The sequence below is a fragment of the Canis lupus genome, chromosome 8 (genome assembly GCF_048164855.1).
Source record: "Canis lupus baileyi chromosome 8, mCanLup2.hap1, whole genome shotgun sequence".
In the NCBI taxonomy this organism is placed as follows: Eukaryota; Metazoa; Chordata; class Mammalia; order Carnivora; family Canidae; genus Canis; species Canis lupus.
Window position 1 is genome coordinate 515,785 of NC_132845.1, and position 24,750 is coordinate 540,534.

The window sequence follows — 24,750 nt, forward strand, 5'->3', positions numbered from 1 at the left end:
AAATGAGCATGCCTTAAAAAAATATTTATTTACCTATTTTAGAGAGAGAGAGAGAGCATGTATGTGTGAGCAGGGGGAGGGAGACAGGGAGAAAGAGAGAAGCAGACTCCCTGCTGAACGTGGAGCCAACCACGCGGGGCTCAATCTCACAACACTGAGATAAAGGCCTGGGCTGAAATCGAGAGCTGGACACTTAACCCGCTGAGCCACCCAGGGACCCCTTAAAGTATGACTTTTGACCTAAGATAAATTCACAGAACGGAGTTTGTTTTCTTGTTTTTCGTTGAGATTTTATTTATTTGACGGAGAGAGAGCACACAAGCAGGGCGAGCGGCAGAGGGAGACGGAGAGGGAGAGGCAGGGAAGCGGGGAGCCAGGCACGGGGCTCCACCCCAGGACCCCGGGATGGTGACCTGAGCCCAAGGCAGGTGCTTATTCCCGACTGAGCCACCCAGGGGCCCAGAAGGAAATTTCTAAGGAAATAATCAAGGGTGTCAACAAGAATTTAACTACCAGAAGGATGTCCCCAGTCCCCTTTCCCTTTGGGGGGCTAACACACCGCCCCCCCAAAGGGAAAGATCAATGTCCAGCTGCAGGACCCTGAGTGACCTGATCACAGGACCTCTACTCTACGGGTATCACACCAGCACCAAAAAGGGCCCTCAGACGCCTACACAGTGGGCGGCATCAACGGAAGAAGGCACACGGGTCAGCGCAGCGGGGACCCCACACGCCACCCGCCCGCCAAACCTAGTGAGTCAGTGCACTCCAGCCGGGGGCTCCCCGGCTCCTCCTCAGGATTTACCACAAGGTTCTGAGGGTCCAGATGCTGCCGAGGAAAGATCGAAACATCTGGATGTTCCCCGACGCCTGAAGTTAGCGGAACCTTCAAAGGGCCGTTCCTCATACTCGGCAACTGTTCATGGGGCATCTCCGTGTCCCAGCAGGTTAGGGTGACGAGAAGAGAGCGCTGAGGCCCTGACCTTCCCCGGGGCAGCTCGCAGCCCGACGCTCGGCCGACACGGGGCTCCCGTGACAGGTCACCCTCCGCAGCCTCACGGACGCTCGGCGGCCGCTGGACCGCAAGTCCCCGTGATTCCACCCGGCCGGTCGCACCGAGTGAGACGCTGCCCAACTCCCCGCCACGCGGCCGTGCACCCTCGGTTCCCGGAGGTTTAGAAGGTGGCTGCGCTCGGTGGCCCGCCTGACACCGCCCGAGGTCTGACCCGCCGCCCAAGGTCCTGATGTGCTGCCCGAGGCCCTGAACCGCCGCCCAAGGTCCTGAGCCACTGCCTGAGGTCTGACCCGCCATCCGAGGCCCTACGTGCCGCCCGAGGTCTGACCCGCCGCCCAAGGTCCCAACGTGCTGCCCGAGGCCATGACCCACCGCCCGAGGCCCGAGGTGCCGCCCGAGGTCTGACCCGCCGCCCAAGGTCCCGGATGTGCTTGCTGCCTGAGGTCCTGACCCACCACCCGAGGCCCCGACCCGCCGCCCGAGGCCCGACGCCCCTTCCGAGGCCGAAGGACGCGCAGTGAGGAAGGAGGAGAGTCTGAAGGCGCGAGGCGGCGAGGGCAGGAATTCACCGCCTAAACGCAACACGCACCCACAAAGTGCCCGGGCGCCCGCGTGGGCTCCACGCCCCCCGCCCGGCCGTTTCCGAGGAGCCAGGTCCACCCTCAGGGCTGCCCTGCGACCCGACAGAGCGCCGGGCGTCCCCTCGCCAGCGGGCCCCGGGCCATCCTGGAGGCCTGGCGCTCCCAGCCGTGGGAACGGGGACGGAGTCCCGGAGGGCTCCAGGGGCAGGGACCGTGCCGAGAGGAGAGGGGCCAGGACGGGCTGCCGGCGGGGACGGTCCCCAGGCCAGGGGCTCCCGAGGGGAGGTGCCTGTGGTCTCCGCGCACGGGGCTCGGAGGGCGGCAGGCCGCGCGCTCCCGATACCCCCCACGGAAACCACCGCTCGGGGCGACGACCACGACGACGACCACGACGACAAGTGCCTCTCGGCGGCCCGCTCCTCGGTCCTCCAGGCCTCCGCGGCGTCCCCCGACAGCCTCCCTCCCGTTTGGAAGGACGGTGCACGTTTAAATAAAGCGCGCCGGGTCAATAGGAAGCAGGCTGGAGTGTAAGCGGCGTCCTTTTTAAACCTCTACCCCAATTACATCCCTCCCTCGAGGATATTTACAGTCCCCCGTGACACATGCTCTGTACCTTCTCGGTTCAAGGAAAACACACCTACAGCATTTCAAATTAACTACTGACCCTTGCTCGCACACCATAAACAAACCCCTTTCAAAGCCTCAATCGCATTGTGTCCACGCGGATTAGAGCCCGCAGCCCGGTGACCTCATGCGGTGTTAACTTCTCCCGGGCGCCAACAGCGCTCTCCTTTCTACTCAATTACCCCCTTTGGAGCCCGAGGAGCGCTACCCAGTGAACACACACAATGCGCTTCCGCTTCATTACGCTAATCAACAGCGGGATGGAAATAAGCAGAAGAGGAATAAACAAGCTAATTTATCAGGAGGACAGAGCGAGCTTTCACCAGTCGCGCCGCGGAGAAGCACGGCGGCTACGGGGCACCGACGGCCGGGGTCGCGCCGACACCCCGGGCCCCGCAGAGGCGCAGGTGGGCAGACGCCACACCTGCCCCGGGCGCGGACGCCCCACCTGCACCCGAGACGGCGGCGGGGCAAGCCCGGAGGGGGCCGCGGAGGGCGTCCCGGGAGTCCGCCCCGAGCGCCGACCCCACGGCGGGCGGCTCCGTCCCTCCGGGCCCAGGCGGCCACGAGGGGCCCGACGCCCCGTGGGAAGCTGGGCGCCCCCCCGCCGGCCGGCTGAATCAGCCACCTCGGAGGCTCCGCTCCGTTCCCAGACATTAGCACCATCATCCAGAACAAATTAAAAGTCTCACAGCAATTAAGCCGATTTTGAAAATGAAATTCCCATGGCTCAGTGGTTCAGCAAGCAGCCCGGGCGGAGGAGGAGGCGGCGGGGAGGGCGGGGGCGACTGCTGACCTGCCCGAGCCGCCAGCGCCTCAGCCTCTGCCGCTGGGCTTTTCCGCTTCTTTATATGAACTTGGAAACGTTCAGTCGCAGAAAAAGAATAAAAAATCAACACGGATTTGTACTGAAATGGTGGCTTTCCGGAGGATCCTTCTCTTCGTTTTTAATGCCTTTACCAGCATCGTCTTCTTGTTCAAAAACATCAGTGAAAACGAGGAGGAGGAGGGAACAAAAATATGTGACCCTCATCTCTAGACTTTAGATGTCCACAGGGCACCCCCCAGCCGACCCTGGAAGCACCTGCCTCCCCGCGGAGCAGTCGGGGCGGCCCAGCTCCCCAGGGTGGCGGGGACCCCAGGCGCTCCCCCCGGCCCAAACCCCACCAGCCGCGACGCAGCAGCACCTCGCACCCAGCACGTCCCCGGCCGCTCCTGTCTCAAAGCTTCATCCTCTTCACTTACTAGGCCCTTTAATCCTCGCGGAAAGGTCGGGAGATGCACGTTCCCGCGCCCTATTCACCCATCTGAGGGACCAGGCAACTGAGGCTCTGGGGTGGGGTGTACGCGGGGGCCACGGAGCCACACGGGGGGGGGCTGGCTTGTGCGCCCGGTGCTGCTCCCCACCCCTCAGTTCTGGCGCACACCGGAACAGCAACCCCCTAGCAGTGCGGTTTTACCCAGGCTTTGGAGCCTTGGATGGGGCACTGCGAGGAGGACGGAGGGAGGAGGGAGGAGGGAGGAGGGAAGGAGGGGGAGGAAGGGGGGAAGGGGGAGGGGGGGAGGGGGAGGGGAGGAGAATCTTCATTATTTTAGAGGAAGACAGTGACACGATGACCCAGCTGGGGAGGAAGGCCCGGCCCCTGCTCTCCAGCCCCAGCTCTCCCAGCACCACCACCCCCCAAGCTGAGAGCCGTCCCTGTCCGGCATCCCAGTCCCATCCCACGTCCCGTCCCTGTCCGGCGTCCGTGGGGCTTTTCTTTGGCTTCTGTCTCCGTCCCTGTCAGACCACATCTGCTTCCTCAGTCTCTTCCCACGTCCACCTGCTCCGCTGGACGGTCGGCAGGCCCCCATCCCTCTCGGCCGGGCCGGGGCCTGGAGGCCGGGGGATGCTCGCCCGCACACAGGCGGCCACCTGAGCGCCGGGCTCTCCTGTCGAGGGCAGGGACAAGGGCGGCCATCCTGACGCATCACCCATCCCTCCGAGGAGCTGCAAAAGCGTCTGCGCAGTTCTTAGGGGCAAACTGGGCAAGGGGAGTATCCCAGCTTGAAGAGCTTACAGGACGTCACACAAACCATGTGCTCTTCTTAAAGAAGCCCCTGAAACCCAGCCTTCCTGGGGCAGAAGAAATGCATTTACCACAAAGGAAACGTAGACAGTAAAGCACACAATTGCCAACACTGTTCAACGTTCTCAATTCTATGGTCAGTCTGGAGACCACAGTCAGGAGCCTGGGCTCCCTGCCCCGCAGCGGGCTTCCCTGACCCTGGGCCCGAGCTCAGGGGAGGCCCAGTCGAAGGGACCGGGGAGGCCCATCCTCTCTCCCTCTCATCCTCCCTCCTTCCCTCCCTCCATCCTCCCTCCCATCCTCCTTCCCATTTGCCCTTCCTCCCTCCTATTTTCCATCCCTCCCATCCTCCTCCCCCATCCTCCTTCCCATTTTCCCTTCCTCCCTCCCATCCTCCTCCCCCATCCTCCTTCCCTCCCATCCACCCTCCCCATTTTCCCTTCCTCCCTCCTATTTTCCATCCGTCCCATCCTCCCTCCCATCCTCCTCCCTCCCTCTCATCCTCCCTGCCTCCCTTCTCTATTTCTGGGCACCCATGCTGCACTGCGCTGTGGCAAGCCCTCAAGACAGAGGTAAGCAAACTAGGCCCTTCCTTGCTCTCATGTAGCTTACGGTCTCATAGAGGTGAGATGTTCATCTTTATTTTTTGCTTACGATTTCTTACAGCATTCTAAGTCTAGCTAATGTATCAGAAGTAGTTAATATTTTATAAGAAAAAGATCATCACTTTCTTTTCCCTCGAAGTTTGACTTTCAAAGCTCTTTGTCATTTACATCCTATCTGCAAGCAGAAATTTTCCCAATGGATGATGACTTCAATTTTATAATTTAAAACAGAACAACTGGGATTCAATTTTGCAGCAAGCATGGATGGACTATACCTCTTCCCATGTACTGAGTGATATCCATTTAAAAGTCTTGCTACCTGGGCTTCTCCATGCTATAAAGAGCCATGAAGACTGGTCTGGCATTTTAAAAGAAGGCAAAAATTTAGGATTTAAACTAAACCTTGGTGAAAACTATCACTAACTGGCTCAAAAAGTTAATCGCTCTAATTCACCAAATGGGTAAATGACATGCTTCTTAAATTGCTGGCTATAGCATGGAAGGTGCCTAATAGAAGGCTGTCAAGCAGGGTTGCTGGGTTTCTAAGTTTACATCCTCCACTAAGAAGCAGAAACACTCTGCCATGAGCCTAACCAGACAGAGGAGGACTCAAAAAAGGAAAGAAAGAAGGAGAGAGAGTGAGAAAGAGGGATCAAAAGAAGGAAAGAACCAAAGAGCAAACCTTGGGAAGTTAATTAGTGACAACCCGTAAATCAGGGAAATAGTTAAATACACAGATTGATGTAACACGTAGGTGTAGGTCACTTAGGTTCCTCAAACCCTACAGCCTCCCTATAAAGGGGAAGTTTTATCTTATTTTTTTAAGTACGCTCTACACCAACGTGGGGCTTGAACTCACAATCCTGAGATCAACAGCCGCACGCTCTACCGACAGGTGCCCCAGGAGACATTTTTAGATGAGGAAACTGAGGCTCACAGCACGTACATGGTTTATCCAAGTTACAAAGCAAATTTGTGAACAAACCAGATCATACCCATTGATCAACCATAAGACCACATGCCGACAGTCAGAACTCTGATCACTTTGAATGGAAGGATCAGTATGTTTATCGAAACACAGAAGCATCATAAGGAAAACCTTGAACCGACTGCCTTGTTGTTTATACAGTGACTGTTCCCCAGGAATCCAGTCAGAAGCCCAAGTCATCAAAGGCAACGTCGAAAATTATCGCAGCAGCTGAGGTTAGCCAGGAGACTTCCTAGGATGTGAGGCAGAGGACTTCCCCAGACGGGGCTGGTGTCAGGACATAACCCAAGTCCCGACAAGAAATATTACCGTCTCAAATATATACGTATGCTGATTTTGTTCAAATCCCAAATGGATTGCTCATCCTTCTCCCAAACTATATTTTCTCTTTTGCCTTTTTTTAAACAGGTGGGTGAAGCAGGGAGGAGGGGAATGGGAGGATTCTTCTGATACCTATTGAAAGAAAGAAGAAAGAAAGAAAGAAAAAGAAAGAAAGAAAGAAAGAAAGAAAGAAAGAAAGAAAGAAGAAAATGAAAGAAAACATACTAATTGAAAAGTGAAAAAAAAAATAAAAATAAATTAAAAAAAAAAAAAAGAAAGAAAAGTGACCTTAAGTGTCCTTTGAGGTTACAGATCTTGTGTACAAATTATCCTGTTTCTCTTTCATCAACCATTGTCCAGAAACGTCATGTTCTCAGTACAAAACTCTTTTGTGTTTAGGCATGTTCAAAGGATGATGCTGGGGATGTGACCCTGGCTGGCTCATGGACCTGCAAACTGGGTAAATGAGGAGGAAGGGTGAGCAAAAGGATGCCTAAGGTCCCGGATTCCCGTCGCAGGCGAGCCCCACCCCACGCCCTACTTAGAATTCAGAAGCTGAGCCTTTCTAAGCTTAGAGAGGTGTGTTCTGTGAGTGGCAGCCTGGCCCCACGCGGTTCAGCCTTTTCAAAGGCTCAGTAAAAATCTTATCTACACCTTCCCTTCGCCCAGGCAGGCTGGGGCTGAGGCTGGAGCCCATTTCACACAAGCCAGAACGAGCTTAACAGAACAGAGAAAAGAAAGGAATGTGGGGACATGTCTTTTCCACATTGAAGGCATTCCATTCTCGGGCAAGTTACAACCTAAATGAGAGCAGATAAAATCTCTAAGAACCCAGAGTAAAAAGAACAGGGCTTCAAAAAGACCCGATTTGCCTTGAGAAAGGGCTGGATTTAATAAAATATGGAACCCAACTTTTGGTTGTGATCACCTAAAGGCAAGCATGTGAAACAGGGACTCGAAAGCCAAGATTTGAGGCAAAGAATGTACAAGGGGGAAGGGACGGTCTCGCCAATAAATGGGAAAACTGAACAAAAGAAGGAAATCAGATTGCTCTCTTCCACCACGCACAAAAACGACTCAAAACGGATTAAAGACTTGAATGTATGACCTAAAACCACAGAACTCCTAGAAGAAAACATAGTTGGTAGGCTCCTTGACACTGGTCTTGGCGATGATTTTTTGGATCGGACTTCAAAGGCAAGGGCAACAAAAGCAAAAATAAACAAGCAAGGCTCCGTCAAACTTAAAAGCTTCTGCACAGCAAAGGAAACCATCAGCAAAATGAAAAGGAAATCTACTGAATGGGAGAAAATATCTGCAAAACATAGATCCCCAAAGGGGCTAATACCCAAAATACATAAAGAACTTGGGGTGCCTGGTTGGCTCGGTCAGCAGAGCACACAACTCTGATCACAGGGTCCTGAGTTTGAGCCCTGAGTTAGGCGTAGGGACTACTTTAAAATCTTAAAAAAAAAAAAAAAAAAAAAAGAAACAAGAAAAACAGGGATGTCTGGGTGGCCCAGCAGGTTTAGGGCCTGCCTTCAGCCCAGGGCCTGGTCCTGAAGTCCCGGGATCGAGTCCCACGTCCAGTTCCTTGCAGGGAGCCTGCTTCTCCCTCTGCCTGGGTCTCTGCCTGTTTCTCTGTGTTTCTCATGAATAAATAAATAAAATATTTAAAAAAAAAAAAAAACAAAAGCCACATCACACAACCGAATAACGACAGCAACAACAAAAAACAATCTGATTTAAAAACGGGTAGAGAACCTGAATAGGTATTTTTCCGAAGAAGACATACAGATGGCCAACAGACACGAGAAGATGCTCAACAGACCTAATCCACGTGGAAATGCAAACCAAAACCCACAGAAAGATATCACCTCACCCCTTAGAATGGCTATTACCAAAACGACAAGAAATAACCAGTGTTGGCAAAGATGTGGAGTAAAAGGGACCCTTGTGCAGGGTCGAAATGGAAGCCAGCGCAGCCAGTATGTAAACAGTGGGAAACCTGCGGAGCTTCCTCCAAAAATTAAAAATAGGATGACCGTATGATCCAGCAATTCCACTCCTGGGTATTTAGCCAAGGAAAGTGAAAACACTCATTCAAAAAAATACATGCATCCCCTTGTTCACTGCAGCATTCTTTACGACAGGCTACGGACACATCCCAAGTGTCATCGACAGATGAGCGGGTGCGGATGTGAGGCCTGTACGCAACGGAATAGTCCTGAGCCATGAAAAAGGGTGAGGTCTTGCCATCTGCAGCAACACGGACGGCCCCTGAATACATCATGCTAATAAATGAAATAACCCGAAGACAAATACCCTATGATGTCACTTGTATCTAAACCTGAAAAACAAACCAGATGAAGACACAAAACCAAACTAAGAGCTACAGGGAGCCGACTGGTAGTTAACAGAGGGGAGGGGGTTGGGGTCAGGCAAACTTGGTGAATGCGGTCAAGGGGCACTAACCCCCAGTGATGAAATAAGTCAGTCATGGGGGTGGGTGCAGGGTCCGGCAGGGGCCGCAGCCTCAACACTGCAGCACTTAGCTGGAAGTTGCTCAAACAGATCTTAAAAGTTCTCATCGCCAGAAAAATCCACCGTGTACGTTTGCAATGGTGACCGATGGTAGGCAGACTTCCGTGGTGACCACTTCGCGGGACAAGCACCCAGGCGTCATGCTGCACGCCGGACACTAATGCTCCAGGCTCATCAGACGTCACTTACGACGTCCGTACTCTCCTGCTAAATCAGAGGACGCGGGGAAAACTCGTCTTTGTGACTGCCTCCTTCCAACCAAGGGGCAGGTGGAGGACGGAGAATTCACGGTATCCTGCGTGGCCCTGTGGAATCACAAACATGCACGACGGCAGCCCTCAAGGCACGGAGAGCTCCATTCTAAGCCCTACCGGGCCAACTGGAACGTTCTGCTTGCGACTACCGGCGGGGTGAAGAGGTGGCGGAGATGAAGAACGAGCAAGCACAGACCAAAAGAATATAGGGCATGTGGACGCCCCCAGACCCACTGCGACTTCAGATCTATCCCCGCCCCAGACATCCCTGAAAGTAGAAGAGCGAGTCACAGACTCTCAGACGAGGACGCCCGCGACTGGTGACGTCTTAAGACTCAGCACAAGGACGGAACTCCAGGTGGCAGGAGGAAGGACCAAGGTTGTGGGGTTTCTCTTTTATCATTAAGTTTTAAGTCCGCAGGTTCTCAAGCAGGATGCAGGGCCCGGGCCACACTCTGCACGCAGGGAAGGAATTTAGTCATTGTCAAGTTCTGTAGTTTCTTTAAAATCCGCGTAGAACAGCGCAGCACTGGGTGTAATTGCCAAGAATACCAAGTGTACGAAGGCAAGAGTGAGAAGACATTCGTGTTGTTGTTCTTTCCTTTTTCTAAGAGAGGGAGGGGGTGGGGCGGGGCGGACGGAAAGGGCGAGAGAGCATCTCAAGCAGGCTCTAGGCCTAGCTCAGAGCCTGACGCCGGGCTCGACCTCACCACCCCCAGGCCATGACCTCACCCAAAAACGAGAGGCAGATGCTCAACCGACTGACCCCCAGGCACCTCGAGCCCCCCAGGGGCCTCACTATGACATTTTCAACTAACAGCAAAGTCAACGGAGCTCTAGGAACCACACGCGGCGGTTTCTGCACACAAACCACAGGGCCTTCCAGGTGAGCCTCACGCTGAAGCTCAGCAGATATGAGCTTGCGGGGCTGACCGGCCCTACGCTCAGTCCAAGCCATGGCCCTGCCTCCAACTGCGTAAGCCGAGGCCCCTCCCTTTCCTGGGGCTCTGATGCCTCCTCGACGGAGGTCAAGCAAGATGGTCCCCAAGGCCCCTTTACAGCTTGATAGCAGACCCACAGCCTCCACTCAGGCCAAACACCACCACCGTGCACAGCCTCGGTGGACCCGACGAGCTGCACTGCTGCAGGTCACAAGACTGGAGAGACCAGTTGTCACGGCGGCCTGCAATGACGCCGCCCGGGGGCCACCGAGGTGCGAGACGACTCGCCTGTATCCCAGAGACCCCAGGATCCTGGGCCTGCTTCCTTCGTCCTCGTGTTACCTGCTACACGTCCACATCTCCCTGCCGCCAGTGAATTCAGGGGGCGAATCACCCCAACGACCGTAGACTTAGGAAACGGCACACCTGAGTTCTACTAAAATGGTGTAGAAAGCAGGGGCGCCTGGCTGGGTTGGTGGGTGGGGCGTGTGACTCTTGATCTTGGAGTTTGAGCCCCACGTTGGGTAGACAAGTTCCTTAAATACATGTTTTTTAATCGTGTATGAAGCAAAAGTAATGAACAGGCCTCAAATAAAAGCATGAGGAATTCTCCTGGGAATAAAATGCGCTTGCCTCAGACGACCACGTAGACTTGCGTTCTGACTTACTGACGATCTACAACATTAACACCATCTGGGGAAGGCTCACTACGAGACCCCAGGTGGTAACGGGAATTACGGTTTGGAAGCAAGATGACCTCTCTGCGCACTCTCGAGCCCAAAGCAGCTATGTTTTGGGTCATTCCCATACCTCCCGAATCTGGAGGTGTTGGACAAAGTGGTGCTGACTCAAGGAAGACGAGGAATAGGAAATAAACGACATCGTAGGGAAGTTGCCCCAGATCCAGGAACGGAGAAGGACGGGGGAAGAAAAGTAGGCGATGGACGTGAGGTTAAGCAGACGGCTTCGGTGGAAGTCCTCTGGGAATCGCATCTTCGCTGGGCCTGCTCCGGTGAGACAGCCCAACAGGTGCCATGTCCCGGAGAGGGTGGCTCCTCACGGCCATCACCATGACGCAGGAGGGCCCTGTCCCACAGAGTCGAGGGGGGCGGCCAAGAGGCTTTTGTGACTTGAGACCAGAGGAGGTTTGCCGAGGTCAAGCCAGGTTTCCCTCCACCATGGGGAGCTCCTCCATCTCTCTCTGGGAGGAGCTCAGCCAGGACTAAGGCAGCAGTCAACTGGGCCCCAACCAGGCCTTGTGAGCTTAGCTTATTAATCTGGGCTTTGGGGAAAAAAAAGAAAAAAGAAACGGAAGAAGAAGAAGAACCAACCACTGACAGCTCCATTACCTTCCTTCTAATGAAAATCATAACTGAGCTTGCAGAGCAAATGTAAGAACTTGGCCTCGTCTTTAGTTACTTCGGCTCTGGAAATGCGTAGTTGCGGATAAGGCCTCTGAGTTAACCCAGGGCACTCGCCGGGCGTCTCAGAAGGCCCTAGGACTCCCGGGGCCCAGGGAAGGAGGAACACCTGTCTAACCGAGTGGGGGGGAGGAGAAAGAGGGAACAGGAAATCGCCCTTGAGGACCGGGGTTTAAAAAACACAGGAGCCGGAAACGGCTCAGGTTGGAGGCGGCGGACGGCATCGGAGATCGGTTTCGGAAACCCAGGTACAAGTCGTGTCCCAAAGAGAGGGCCTTGAGTTTCCCTCCCTGCGTCCATATCCACCCCCACCCTCCCTCGCCTCCCCTGCGCTCGGGGGCTATACTCAGGACGTCTCCTGCGAGCTGAGTCCAGGAGGCATCCCGGGCGTTCGGGACTTTGCGGTTATCTTGACTCATCTTCGACGACAACTCTCAGCTCCCGTCCGCTGTGTGGGAGGATCTGTCTCTGGAGGGAGCTGGGGTGGTACTTTCTCAGGTCCGCTCTCTCCAGCTCGGCCTGCAAGCGCTGGTCAGCATTTCCAACGGCCGCTGCACTCAAAATCAGGATCATTGGTTTAGGAAGTTACTAGGTCAACGATTAGTACCCACGCAGCGACGAGGGCACGTGGTTTGGGAAAGAGGTAGAAACAGAAAAGGGGGAGGCTGGACTTCCAGCCTGTGCCGAATCTGTGCGGAACCAATCTTATCACGCTCGACACCTGGTCTCCGTAGAACTCGAAGGAACAATAGGAGAGCGGCTTTAGACGTAGGAGCACGACTTAGGAGGCAGTGGAGAATCGCGCACTCGCGTGCCTGCCTTCTCGCTTCCGGTCTCGGTCACCTCTGAAACGCTCCTTAAATGAGCATCTGGTTCATCTGAAAACTGGAGAAAGCACCTGCTTCTCCAGGTCGTCATGATGGTTAAAGGAATCCACACGTGTAAAATACTTCCCGTAGCCTCCCAATGAATCCTCAAAAAGCAACAAATCACAAGTAGGCAGATCCCTCACTACTGGTCCGATGACAATCTGATTACTGCTTTTGTTCCCCTATAAAATTTAATTAGAGGTGGAACACGGTGGACGCAGGGGAGAAGAGGTAGCAGTAAAAGGCAAAGAGGTGAACCAAGTATTTCTGTATTCTCAAACACAGGGTTGCTCCTTTCTGGTATTTAGCAATCCCTTTACATTAGCCTTATTATGAAAATGAGTGATTGCAAAACATTTCATCATCAATTTTGAAATCATCGGGGCGCCTGGGTGGCTCAGTCAGTTAAGCAACTGCCTTTGGCTCGGGTCATGATCCCGGGGTCCCGGGCTGGAGCCTTGCATCACACCCAGGCTCCCTGCTCAGTAGCGAGCCTGCTTCTCCCCCTCCCTCTCCCCCTGCTTGTGCTCCCTCTCTCTCCCAAAGAGATACAATAAAATCTTTAAAAAAAAAAAATTTTTTTTTTCAAAAAAGCCATTTAAAAAAAAAAAAGTTTGAGATCACCGACACGTCGAGGTCCCCTCCACTGCCACCCGCTCCCCATCCTGGCACTTTCAGAAGCGTCCACCTTGGGCGCACGTGTGTGTTAGGCCGCCCTGACCACACCAGGCATGAATGAAACAGACACAATCATTTCACCTCTCGGTGTCCCGTCTCCCACCGTCCCCCAGAGCCTCTATCAGAACGGAGGGCGGGTACATCTTTGAATAGAGAAAGCCCGTCAGCATTTTTCCCAAAGAACAAAATGTACCTATTCATGGTGTCAGCATGGAAGCCTCCGGTCCGACATGCTCTCTCGTTATTATGCACGGGCGTGTGTACAAACAGAAATTTCCCTTTGGAGAAGAGAACTTTCAACTTTGAGTTAAAGGCTCTTCTTTCAAGGCTCTCCCATGGCTGCCAATCCACACCCTCTAAAAGCCTCTCCACCCGGTGGATCCCTTCTCTCCTCTTCCTTTGAAAAAGCCCTGATGTATATAAACTGTGTAAATACGCTAAAACCACCAACCTGGGAAGATAAAATCGGGTAATCTTTCTTAAAGTAGAGCTCAAACGCTTTTATGGATAATGAACTTGGCTGCTCAGCCAACTGGATGATTCAGACAATTATAGGAACTAGCTAGAACCTGTAAGAAGTTGGTCAGAGAGGCACATGCAGAACTTCTCGAAAGGTGTCCTCCCCTTAGCCGTGGTCCGGCCCTGCAGTCATAAAAAGCCGAGCTCCGTTTCGCTCATCATCGTATTGGATTTTTCCCATTTGATATGTCACCTAATGAGTAAAATGAGAAAGCAGCTGCGTTCACAGCGTTGCTCATCATCTCTTTCTGGATTTAAACCGCGTTCGTTTGATCTTCAAGGCTTTGGAAGGTGGGGGCAGGATAGCCCGATGGTTGAGGACCGTGGCTCTGATGTCAGACCGACGAGAGTCCGCGCGGAGCTCTGGCCCCGACCAGCTTGGGCAGTCTTGACTCACTGGGTCATCTCGGTTTACTTACACGTAAGGTAGGTTCGGGGCCACCAATCCGCCAAGGCTTTGCATGGACCGAACCGGGTAAAGTCTGGCTCACGGCGCACGTTTAACTAACACGCTAAACGTCCGCTGTGTTATTTTAGCCACACATTTCTTTCAAGATCAGAGACCAATCATTTGATAGCGTAACTGACAGGGCTTCGCATTTCACATGTTCTCAGGTTCTCGGTAAATGAGTGAGAATTATCTTGATGCTAGAACTTCATCGTAGGAAATCTTCTGCCCGTGCACTTGGATTAAGAAGCACTCCCTTCTACCTCTGGTTCTCCTGGGCTACCCGGGCTTCAAGTCTCCTCCTTCCTAACCCCCAGGAGCCCCTGCAGCCCCATCCTGGGCACACGGCCGGCTCTCATCAATAGTTGGCCTATGAGGCAGGAGACCCACATGAGCTCTGAGCTAAGGACTTTCACAGAATCTCAAATTCTCAATCTCCATAGAAACACCTTTACGAGGATGATAAGAATCTTTCCTCAGTCTATATGAACTTAAAAAAAAATGTAAAGGCCAAATTATTGCAAAATGTCAACTAGCTAGGAAAGGCTTTGAGTCTAGATCTGGGTTCAGGCGGGAGATCTGAAAGCCTTCCAAAGCCCTACACGACATGATTATCTCAAGGAAATGTTTCTCACCTTGAATAAGGAAAAGGGAAAGTTCCAGTAGAAGGCTAGACAGGCGGCTAGCGATTAGATGAAAGCGTGATGAGAGATTATGAGAACAAGCATGGTTTTGTTGCAATAACCAAGAGGATAATGAAGTTTTTTTTTTTAAGTCAAATAATGTAATTCCCACTGGAAAAAAAAAAAAAAAAATCTCCCACCTTTTACAAGCAGAATTTTTGAGATTGCACAGTAGTCCTACAAGCCACACCAGGTACTCCAGTGGTTTAACAAAGAGAAAAAAATTACGTGGTTCAGCCAGATATGAAATTTTGCAAAACAAAAAGGAGACTCAAATACAGAAAAAAATGTAGGCTAACATCCACCGAATGCCAACTAATTAGTTCTTTTTGAGATTCTCACCGGATACCCAAACACTGCAGGGTTACAGACATTCCATTATTAATATATGCAGAAATATAATGTACACCACAGCAAGCTTAAAACCTAATGTCCTGGGAAGCAAACCTTTACATACTCTGCATAGCTCTCAATTTATTTGGTTTCTTAAAATCCTGCAACTGCCAACTAAACAGTAGCAGAAACAAAAATCCACATGAATGGACCACAATCAAGACTATCAATAGTTCCCATTTAAATAACAATAGCAGCGTAACATGGGCTGTAGCACGGAAAAGCAGTAAATAAGTCCATGTACCAACTGAGAAAACTGATTATGTATTGTTTATAAATATGGGATATTCTTGGCATTAAGACACAAAGAAGGCTACTCATGGTAAGCTTTGGAAAGAAGGCAATCCTCCCCGAAGATAAAATATTTGGCGATTTGTGGATACTTATCTGGAGTTTCAGTTTGGAATAGCCTCGTTTCCGGCATGCTTAGAACAATGCAATCATGTTTTATTCATTCAGCTCTGATCTCCATACTCTTCCTCGCAGGGTTAGAACAGGTGGGAACGGTGACCTGCTTCTGCAACCATTATATCCCCCAGACATGACTAATTTGAAGCTGAGCAAATTGCACATAATGGGCCAGGGATTCAAGTTCACGATTTTTAGTAGGCTGCACTCTTGTTTCAGGGCACATGGCCCCCCTCCCCTCCCCCTTCCTACCACCCCTGCAGCTGCCTCTCCGTGCATGAAATCAAAGGGAAATTATTTTTTTTACATTTTCTGCGGGCTTCTTTTTAAGGAGGATGAAGATTAGGCTACATCTTGAAAAATATCTTATTTTCCTTTAGGGGTTCTTAAGGTTTTTAAATACATTCTAAATACTAAAGAAGCCAGCCACTTAAGAACCCTTCTCAACACGTAGGAAAACAATCAGATGCAGGATTTTATAGCGGCTCAAAGTTTTTACAGAAGCATGGCATAACTGTGAATTTTTGAATACCCCAAATGCTATCATATAAGGTACTGGTTTCTAGAGCCTTTTTACAAAATACCAGGAAAGGTCTGCAGCATAAAGAACTGGCAAGAGAAGAGCCGACGACCAAAACAAGCAGAAACCGAGACAAAAACTTGGTTCAGAGAAGGCCCCTGGGAAGTATTTAAGCCGGCTAAAGGAAAACCCAATCCCTCCTATTTGCTTTTATCTAACGTTTCCATTTTCCCATCCACTCTAGAAGGCTGCAGCCAGATACCAGGCTAAACATCCTATGAAACTCCACCAAGGAGGGAAATGAAACTTGTTGGCTAAGTGCCTGGTGGCTTTGGGGTGCACAGTGTGCGGCGACCGAGGGGGTGGCCGGTTGCTGTGCTTGGCAGGTCCACAGGCGGGGGCCTTGGGCTCTCCCGGACGGGGCTTTGCCCTCCAGATCCCCCCTTTCCTAGGCTGCCGCGTTTCCCTTTTGTGGGGGACAACAGTGATGAAAAAGAAACAAATATTAGGGCCGATTCAAAGCAAAGATTTTCCTTTCTCACTTGGCCTCTGCAGATGAGGTGAAAAGACACTTCACACACACACACACACACACACACCCACACACACACACCCCTGGCTTCCTACTCAGCAGGGGCACTGAGCGGCCACGGCTGCTCTTCCCACTGGGGACAGTGGAGGAGGAGGTTTCTCCGCGGAGCTGCGACTTGGCAGCCTGGGAACCGCGTCTTCAAGCACCGGTCCCAGCGGCCCAGTGCTCAGCTCCGGTCCTCGCCCTTGCCCTCGCCCAGCTTCACCCGCTGCCCATGTTAGGGACGTCCTGTGGGGAAGCATCCCCCTCGCCTCTGCCCCTATTTCCCCCAGCCCCCCCTGCACCCCAGTTCAGATGGGCTGGACAGAGAGACAGGCTCTAGCTGGTGCAGCCGAGCTGACCAAGCCACCAGGCAGCGCTTGGGGTGAACTGGATCTGGTCTCGCAGCCTCGGGCAAGCGGGGGCACAGGCCCTGCAACCGAGGGAGGGAGGGAGGGAGGGAGGGAGGGGGCCCGGGCGGTGAACCCGCACAGCTGCCCCCAACAGGTGTCCCACACAGAGCTCCTTCTTTTCTATGGGAAGCTGGGACTGCAGCCCTTTCCCCGGGGAGAGGAATCCACGGTGAGGACCCAGCGCTAACTTTTCGAGCCGGGGATGGCCCGGTGGCCAGCCGAGCCCTGTGGGAAAAGCAAGCCTTGGCACCACTTCCTCCAGACAAACCCCTTTTGAACACAGGGCGGCTGCGATCCCATGGCAACCGTGGTGTCCAGCGGCCGCTCGCCGCCCCGGCACCTCTGTCCCCAGCACGAAGACGCTGGACACTGCGCCCTGGGAGGGCGGCCCCGCAGCGGGGCGTGGGCTCCCGGGGCCAGGGACCAGCCTCGCCGGGAAGGAAAAAGGCACGCGCACCCCGACCAGCACCCGGCCACGACGTGCAGGGCTCGCGCTTGTGCAAAAACCTCAAAGAGGATGAAGGTCAGACAGGGATAATAGGCCAATTTAATTCTGAAAGCACAAGGTGCAAGAAATTTTAATTACGGTCTGCCACGGAAATCACACAGGATCCGGTGGCATCTCCTGCAACGGCTCATCAAGGGAGACAAGAGGTGTAATTGCAACCGCTGCGTAATCACCGCCAGGGCCCCGCGGAGGCTGCGGAGGCTGCGGAGGCTCCGGGCCAGGGCGCGCGGGGGCGCGGGGGCGCGGGGGCTGCGGGGCTGCGGCGGGCGGGGGCCTGGGGGACGCTCCGCCCCTGCCCTTTGTGCGAGCGCCCGGCGTGGGGCCGCGGGGGCCGGCGGGGGCGGGGCGCGGGGCGCGGGGCGCGGGGGCTCGGCTCAGGGCTCGGCTCAGGGCTCCCCGCACCTCCCCGCACCTCCCCGCACCCGCGCCCGCCGCCAAGTTGGCGCCGAAGTTTGCGCCGCGGTCCGAGGGGTCGGGGTCGGGGCCGGGGTCGGGGCGAGGGCGCGCGTGCGGCCGGGACCCGCGGGCAGGGGGGGCGGCGCCTCGGCGGGCGGGACGCCTCCTCCAGGAAGCCCGCTGGGCCCCCCCCTCCGCCCCGGGCGCGGAGGCGCTGGCCGGCGGGGTCGGGGTGGGGGTGGGGGTGGGGGTGGGGGATGGGGTCCGGGACGCGCTCGGCCGGGGCGGGGCGGGGCGGGGCAGCTCCTCGGGGGCGGGTCCCCCTCTCCCCCCCGCCCCGCCGCGTCCCGCCTCCAGGCCCGGGTCTCGGAGCCCGACCGCGGGGCGCAGGGGGAGGCCCGGGGGTCCCGGGGGCGGGGGCGGGGCGGCACCTCCGGGGGCGAGTCCCTCCCGCAGGCCCCCGGCGCCCGCCCCCCGCCCCCCGCCCCGGGCTCCTCCCCGCCTTCGCCGCCTCCGCCTCCCGCGTCCCGCCGGGGTCTGGAGCCGACCGCGGGGCGCGGGGGCCTTGGGGGGCGGGGGCGGGGGTCCCGGGGGCGGGGCAGCAGCTCCGGGGCGGGGCCCCCTCCCGGCCCCCTCCGCGGCCCCCTCCCCCCGCCTCCCCCCTCCGCCCTCCCCCCTACCCCGCCGCCTCCCGCCTCCCGCCTCCCGCCGGGTCTCGGGCCAGACCGCGCGGCGCGGGGAGCCGGGGCAAGGGGTCCGGAGGTGCGGGGGCGCGGGGGCGCGGGGGCGCGGCAGCATCTGGGGGGCGGGTCCCAGCTCCCGGCCCTCGGCGCCCTCCGCGGACTCCCCCAGGACCCCCCCCGCCTCCCGCCTCCCGCCTGCCGCCTCCCACTGGGTCTCGGGGCGCGGGGCGGGGGGCCCGGGGGGCCGGGGCCGGGGCAGCAGCCGGGGGGGCGGGTCCCCCCTCCGGCCCCTCCGCGGCCTCCTCCCCCCGCCGGGTGCCGGGGCGCGGGGGTCGCGGGGGCGGGGGTCGGGGCAGCAGCTCGGGGTCCCCCGCCGCCTCCCGCCGGTGCCGGGGCGCGACCGCGGGGCGCAGGGGGCCACCCGGAGCGCACCCCCGGGCGGAGAGGGCGGCGCGCCCGGGCCCTGCCCCGGCTCCCCGGGCGGCGTGCAGGGGGCGGGGGGGGGGTCCGGGTCCGGGTCCGGGGCAGGGTCCGGGGAAGGGCCCCGGCGGGTCCCTGCTGCCGCCCCGCCCCGCCCGCGCCCCCGCGCGCCCCCGCCCCGCCCGCGCCGCCGCCTCTCAAGTGGATACTGAAACTAGGCCAAAACTTTTTCGCCTCCTTTTCTGCGAGCCACTAGACTGGATGGAGCCCCACGGAGCCGGCGGCCGCGCTCCCGCCGCACAATAGCCGCGCTAATTAGCTCATGGAGGCGGCGCCGACACTGTAACAAGTCGCCGCGAGCGGCCGCGGCCCGGGCGCCGCAGGGGAAAAGTTTGCGGGCCGCGCACTCACCGACCAGGCCTCCCACCAGGAAGGCGGCGACCTGCAGCGCCAGCAGGGCGCCCCCGACGACGCACAGCTTCCTGGTGCTCATGTTCTCGATGATGGCCCCGGCCATGGCTGCGCCCCTCGCCGCGCGCGCTCGCCCCGCCGCGCCCTCGGGGCCCCGACTCCGGGCTGCGCGGCGCGGGGCGCTCCCGGGGCCGGCGCGAGACTGGGCCGCCCGCCGCCTGCGGACGCTTAAAGGAGCAGGAGCGGATCACATGACGCCGCGCGCCCTCCCTCCTCCTCCTCCCTCCCTCCTCCCTCCTCCCTCCTCCCCCGCCGCCCGCCGCCGCCCGCCCCCCGCGCCTCCGCCCGCCCGTCCCCCCCACCCCGAGCCCGGCGCGCCGCGGGGACCCACTGGGAGGCCGCCGCGCCGCCCCCGCGGAACTCCAGCCCCGCTCGCTCCTCCGCAAACTTGCGCGGACGGGACCACGCCGAGGCGCCGCGAAGCCCCACGCGCCTGCCCGCGCGCGCCCTGGCAGCGCCCCTCGCCGCCCCGCGGGGTGCACGCGCGCGTCCGTGCAACTCCCCAAGGGGGAAGGAAGGAGGGCGGCGCGGCAGCCCCCGACGGCTCCCGTCCCACCCGAGCGCGACCTCCCGGGCCCGCGGGTCCCATGTTCCATCCACAACCTGCCTGCGCTTGGTCACACGCACACACACACACACACACACACACACCCCTGAACACGGTTGCCACCACCTGCCACCGCTGAGACACGGGCTCCTTGCGCCCCCCTGGACCCGCACCCCCTCTTGCAGAGCGAGCACCCCCAGTCTCCCCTCCTCTCCCCGATGGAAGGTGCCGCAGATGACCCCGGGTGGGTGCGAGGACTCGTTTCCAGGCTCCCACCCGGCTGCAGGCTCCTGCGCACGGGAACGGCCGTCTCCTGGGGGTCTAACAGGTCTTGACAGTTCGGGGGACATGGGTGCTGCTGGATCACCCCTTCCTCGTGGGCAGCTGGCTCACACACCGAGCCCGACTCATGCTCCAGGCTGTGTCCCCTCAGCCCCGAGGAGGGCAGGATGTGAGGACGCCGCAGCGCCCTGCAGGAGCCGGCCCAGCTCCCACCCACCGAGCAGTGACAGCGCCCTTCACCCCGGATGCCCCAGGCCAGGTGGAGGGGCGAGCAGAAGGCGGCCAAGCAGGGGTCCGAAGTGCCCGGCACCCCAGCACCCGCACCCCGCGTCGGTTATTTGCCTCTCTTCGTTATCTTTTCACAAGCTTACCTCGTTTCTGTTTCCCCGGACAAGAGCAGGTTCCCGGGCATCCTGAAGGGTGGGAATGCCCTTCTCACCCGCGTGCCCAGCCCACCCCACGGGCTGCGCGCTCGGCTCGGCAGGCTGCCAGCTTCCGCCCGCTGGAATAGTAGTGATGCCTTTAGGTGAGACTTTCCTTTTAATACCAGGGAATTTAAATGAAGGCTGATAGGGCACAACATCAAGATTCCCCCTCCACTTGATCCTATGTTTTGCTATTTAAGAAAGAAAGGAGGGGCGCCCGGGTGGCTCGGTGGGTTGAGCGCCTGCCCTGGGCTCAGGGCGAGATCTCGGGGTCCTGGATCCCATCAGCCCACGTCAGGGCTCCCTGCCCAGCGAGGAGTCCGCCTCTCCCTGTCTCCTGCTCCTGCTTGCTCTGTCTCTCAAATAAATAATAAATATAATCTTTAAGAAAAAGGAGAAGAGGGAACCCCGGGTGGCTCAGTGGTTTAGCACCTCCTTCAGCCCAGGGCCTGATCCTGGAGACCCAGGATCGAGTCCCGAGCCCGGAGCCTGCTCCTCCCTCTGCCTGTGTCTCTGCCTCTCGCTCTCTGTGTTTCTCATGAATAAATAAATACAATCTTAAAAAGAAAAAAAAAAGATAAAGGAGAAGAAAGAGGTGGTGTTTCTATGCACTTGAAATGTGAACTGGATCCACAGAATGTGTTTAGTCGTCTGCCGCTTATCCTAGCTTGGTTTTCTGGGGTTTCACTTACCTGTCGTCAGCGGGGGCCCGATGGGCCTAAAGCAGGTGATCCTCGTGCCTTCTTGTCAGGAGGTCGGTGAGCAGCCTGAGGCTCTGGCACAATGATTGCTCACTCACGCACCTGGTTCGGCACGCAGGTGTCTCGGGCACGCGGGAAGGCGGCATGCCGCGCAGGGAGGCATCTGGAGGGCCAGACCACGGCACGCAGCTTGACCCGCCTGCTGTGTCCCCTTCTAGGGTCCTGCTGCGAACCTCTCCCGGCACCCACGGCCTGTGGGGGGCACAGAGCGGGAAACACGCGGTGCCCCGGCGAGTCTCAGGCATCCGGCAGTCCCGGCACGCACCTCCCGCAGGTGACGGCCCCAGCTCCTGGGCTCCCTTTCCCATGGGCGACAGCCACACTGCCTCCCCCAGCCCCGAGGGTCCCCTCAGAGGAACTGGCCTCAGTTCCTGGGCTCCAGGTTCCCCATCTGGAAGTGACAGGCTGGAGACAAAATACTGCACGCCCACCCACGCGGTCCCCTTTGCTCTAAGGGCACTTAATTAAAAAGAGGTACATACAGGACAATGTCTTTTTGAGAGGAGAGCACAAGAGACACAGGGACAAGGCACATGAGGGGCCGCAGAGGCGGAGGGACAGAGAGCCTGAAGCGGGCTCCAGGTCCGGCTCCTCCTCATAGCCTGCGCCTGGGGCCTGAGAGCAATCCAGAGTCGGCCGTGAGGGGGTGGGCCTGCAGTTGCGGACCTGAGGGTGCGACATGTGCCACCGTGGTCGCCACCGGCTTTAAGGAAAACCCAGTTTCTATCAGATCTCTTTAAAAATTAAGTGAGGGACACCTGGGGGGCTCAGCGGTTGAGCACCCGCCTCTGGTCCAGGGCATGACCCCGGGGTCCCAGGATCGAGTCCCCCACGGGGAGCCTGCTTCTCCCTCTGCCTGGGTCTCTGCCTTTCTGTGTGTGTGTCTCTCATGAATAAATACATAAAATCTTTTTAAAAAATTAAAATTAAAAGCGACTCCGATCTGTATTTCCCAAGGGAACAACACAGACAAATGGCCACGCAAGGGTTGTCCGGGTTTGGGCTGCAGCGTGCAACCGGCTGGGCCCTGGCTCGGCGCTGGGCCGTGGGCGCTCTGGCGCTGGGCTTTGTCACCTGGAAACTGGACTCGGTGACTCTACCTGCCTCCCGGTATTCTTGTAAGAGAGGGCGGTGACGGTGATTGTATTTAAGAGTATTTAAGAATCCTTAAGGGGGACCTCTGGGTGGCTCATCGGTTTAGCGCCGCCTTCAGCCCAGGGTGTGATCCTAGAGACCCGGGATCGAGTCCCACGTTGGGCTCCCTGCATGAGGCCTGCTTCTCCCTCCGCCTGAGTCTCTGCCTCTCTCTGTGTGTCTCTCATGAATAAATAAATTAAATCTTAAAAAAAAAAATTGCTAGTAGCACTTTCACGGTCTTGGCGAGCATTAAACAGACCTCACCAGGCCTAGCAGGGAGTCTGACATGGGGTGGGCACTCAACAAACATTTTGCATGTTATAAAAGAGGAGGTTTCTGTTCCCAAATAGAGGGAGAGAGAGAAGAAGAAAAAAGAACTATAAAACCCCTAATTATTGTCTCTTATGAAATTGCTTTTTGAACCAGGGCAGCTTGGAAGGGGCAGGTAAAAAACTTTATGGGGTTCCAAGGCCTGCAGGGGGGCAGCTGACACCTGAAGGAGGTTTCCTGGGCCTGACAGGGGCTGCGGCAGTGGGCTAGGCTGGCAAGGGCCTCCTCCTGGAGCACGTGTGGGGACGGGCCTCTACCCGGAGCACGGGCGGGATGGGCCTCCACCACCATTAATCCACACCACAGTTCTGTGAGGTACGTACTGTTTTATCATTTTATTTTATTGTTTTTTTAAAGATTTATTTATTTGACACAGAGAGGGAGAAGAGAGAGAGCATGAAGGGGAGGAGCAGAGGGAGAGCCAGAGCTCGTTCCAAGCCGACTCGTCATCAAGCACAGAGCCCACCCGGGCTCGATCTCAGGACCCTGAGACGCTGAGCTCAGCAGAGGCCGGGCAGCCAACACACCCCTATCCATCCCCAAGCACCCGCATGTTTGTTATTTCACCGGGAGAAAGCGGCCAGAGGGCCCGGTCGTCCCTCGGGGAGCTGCGACCCTAGGGCAGCGGCGGCATGGCAGCCTCGGTCAACCACCCAGTGAGCAAGTGAGCACTGAACTCTGCGAGTGTCCACGCGGCCTAGACGCCTGGGAGGGGCCGCGGCCCACTGGACGGCCGCAGGGGAGGGGCCGCAGGGGAGGGGCCGCGGCCCACGGGGGAGGGACACAGGGGAGGAGCCGCAGCCCACGGGATGGACGCAGGGGAGGAGCCGCGGCCCACTGGTTGGACGCAGGGGAGGGGCCGCGGCCCACGGGGATGGACGCAGGGGAGGAGCCGGCCCACTGGTTGGACGCAGGGGAGGGGCCGCAGGGGAGGGGCCGCGGCCCACGGGGGAGGGACACAGGGGAGGAGCCGCGGCCCACAGGATGAACGCAGGGGAGGAGCCGCGGCCCACGGGGGATGGACGCAGGGGAGGAGCCGCGGCCCACTGGTTGGACGCAGGGGAGGGGCCGCGGCCCACGGGGGAGAGACACAGGGGAGGAGCCGTGGCCCACAGGATGAACGCAGGGGAGGAGCTGCGGCCCACTGGTCGGACGCAGGGGAGGGGCCGCGGCCCACGTGGGAGGGACGCAGGGGAGGGGCCGCGGCCCACAGGAGAGGGACACAGGGGAGGGGCCGCGGCCCATGGGGGAGGGACGCAGGGGAGGGGTTGCGGCCCACGGGGGAGGGATGCAAGGGAAGGGCCGCGGCTCACTGGACGGATGCAGGGGAGGAGCCGCAGCCCACGGGGCAGACACGGGGGAGGAGCCCCGGCCCACGTTTCTATTTATTTATTTATTTATTTATGATTTATTTATTTATTCAGAGAGAGCGAAAGAGAGGCAGAGACACAGGCAGAGGGAGAAGCAGGCTCCATGCAGGGAGCTCGACATGGGACTCGATCCCTGGTCTCCAGGATCACACCCCGGGCTGCAGGCGGCACTAAACCGCTGGGCCACCAGAGCTGCCTTATTTATTTATTTTAAATGAATAAACATCAAACTACAGGGACGCCTGGGTGGCTTAATAGTTGAGCATCTGCCTTTGGCTCAGGTCATGATCCCAGGGTCCTGGGATCGGGCCCCATGCCCAGCGGGGAGTCTGTTTCTCTCTCCCTCTGCTGCTCCCCCTGCCTATGTTCTCTCTCTCTGCCAAATAAATTCTTCAGAAAAAAATGGAAAAAAACAAACTACAAACACGTATGTGGGACACTTAAAGGCAGAGAAAATAAGACTGCACTTTGAGAAGGACAGATTTTCCCTATTCTCCTACCCAAGGCATGTCTGCGGAGATGAACCCAAACGAGTGACACCGTGAACCTGCCCTG

General features: G+C 57.2%; 1 protein-coding gene across 1 annotated transcript in view; it reads right to left on the reverse strand.

Moving 5' to 3' along the window:
• Nucleotides 1–19,458, reverse strand: part of WLS (Wnt ligand secretion mediator) — a 92,731-nt gene extending 73,273 nt beyond the window's left edge. The window contains exon 1 of the mRNA XM_072834021.1: nucleotides 19,284–19,458. Coding sequence (XP_072690122.1) covers nucleotides 19,284–19,389 — 106 coding nt within the window. The 5' untranslated portion in view covers nucleotides 19,390–19,458. The remainder of the gene's footprint in view (nucleotides 1–19,283) is intronic.
• Between the last annotated feature and the right edge of the window lie 5,292 nt (nucleotides 19,459–24,750).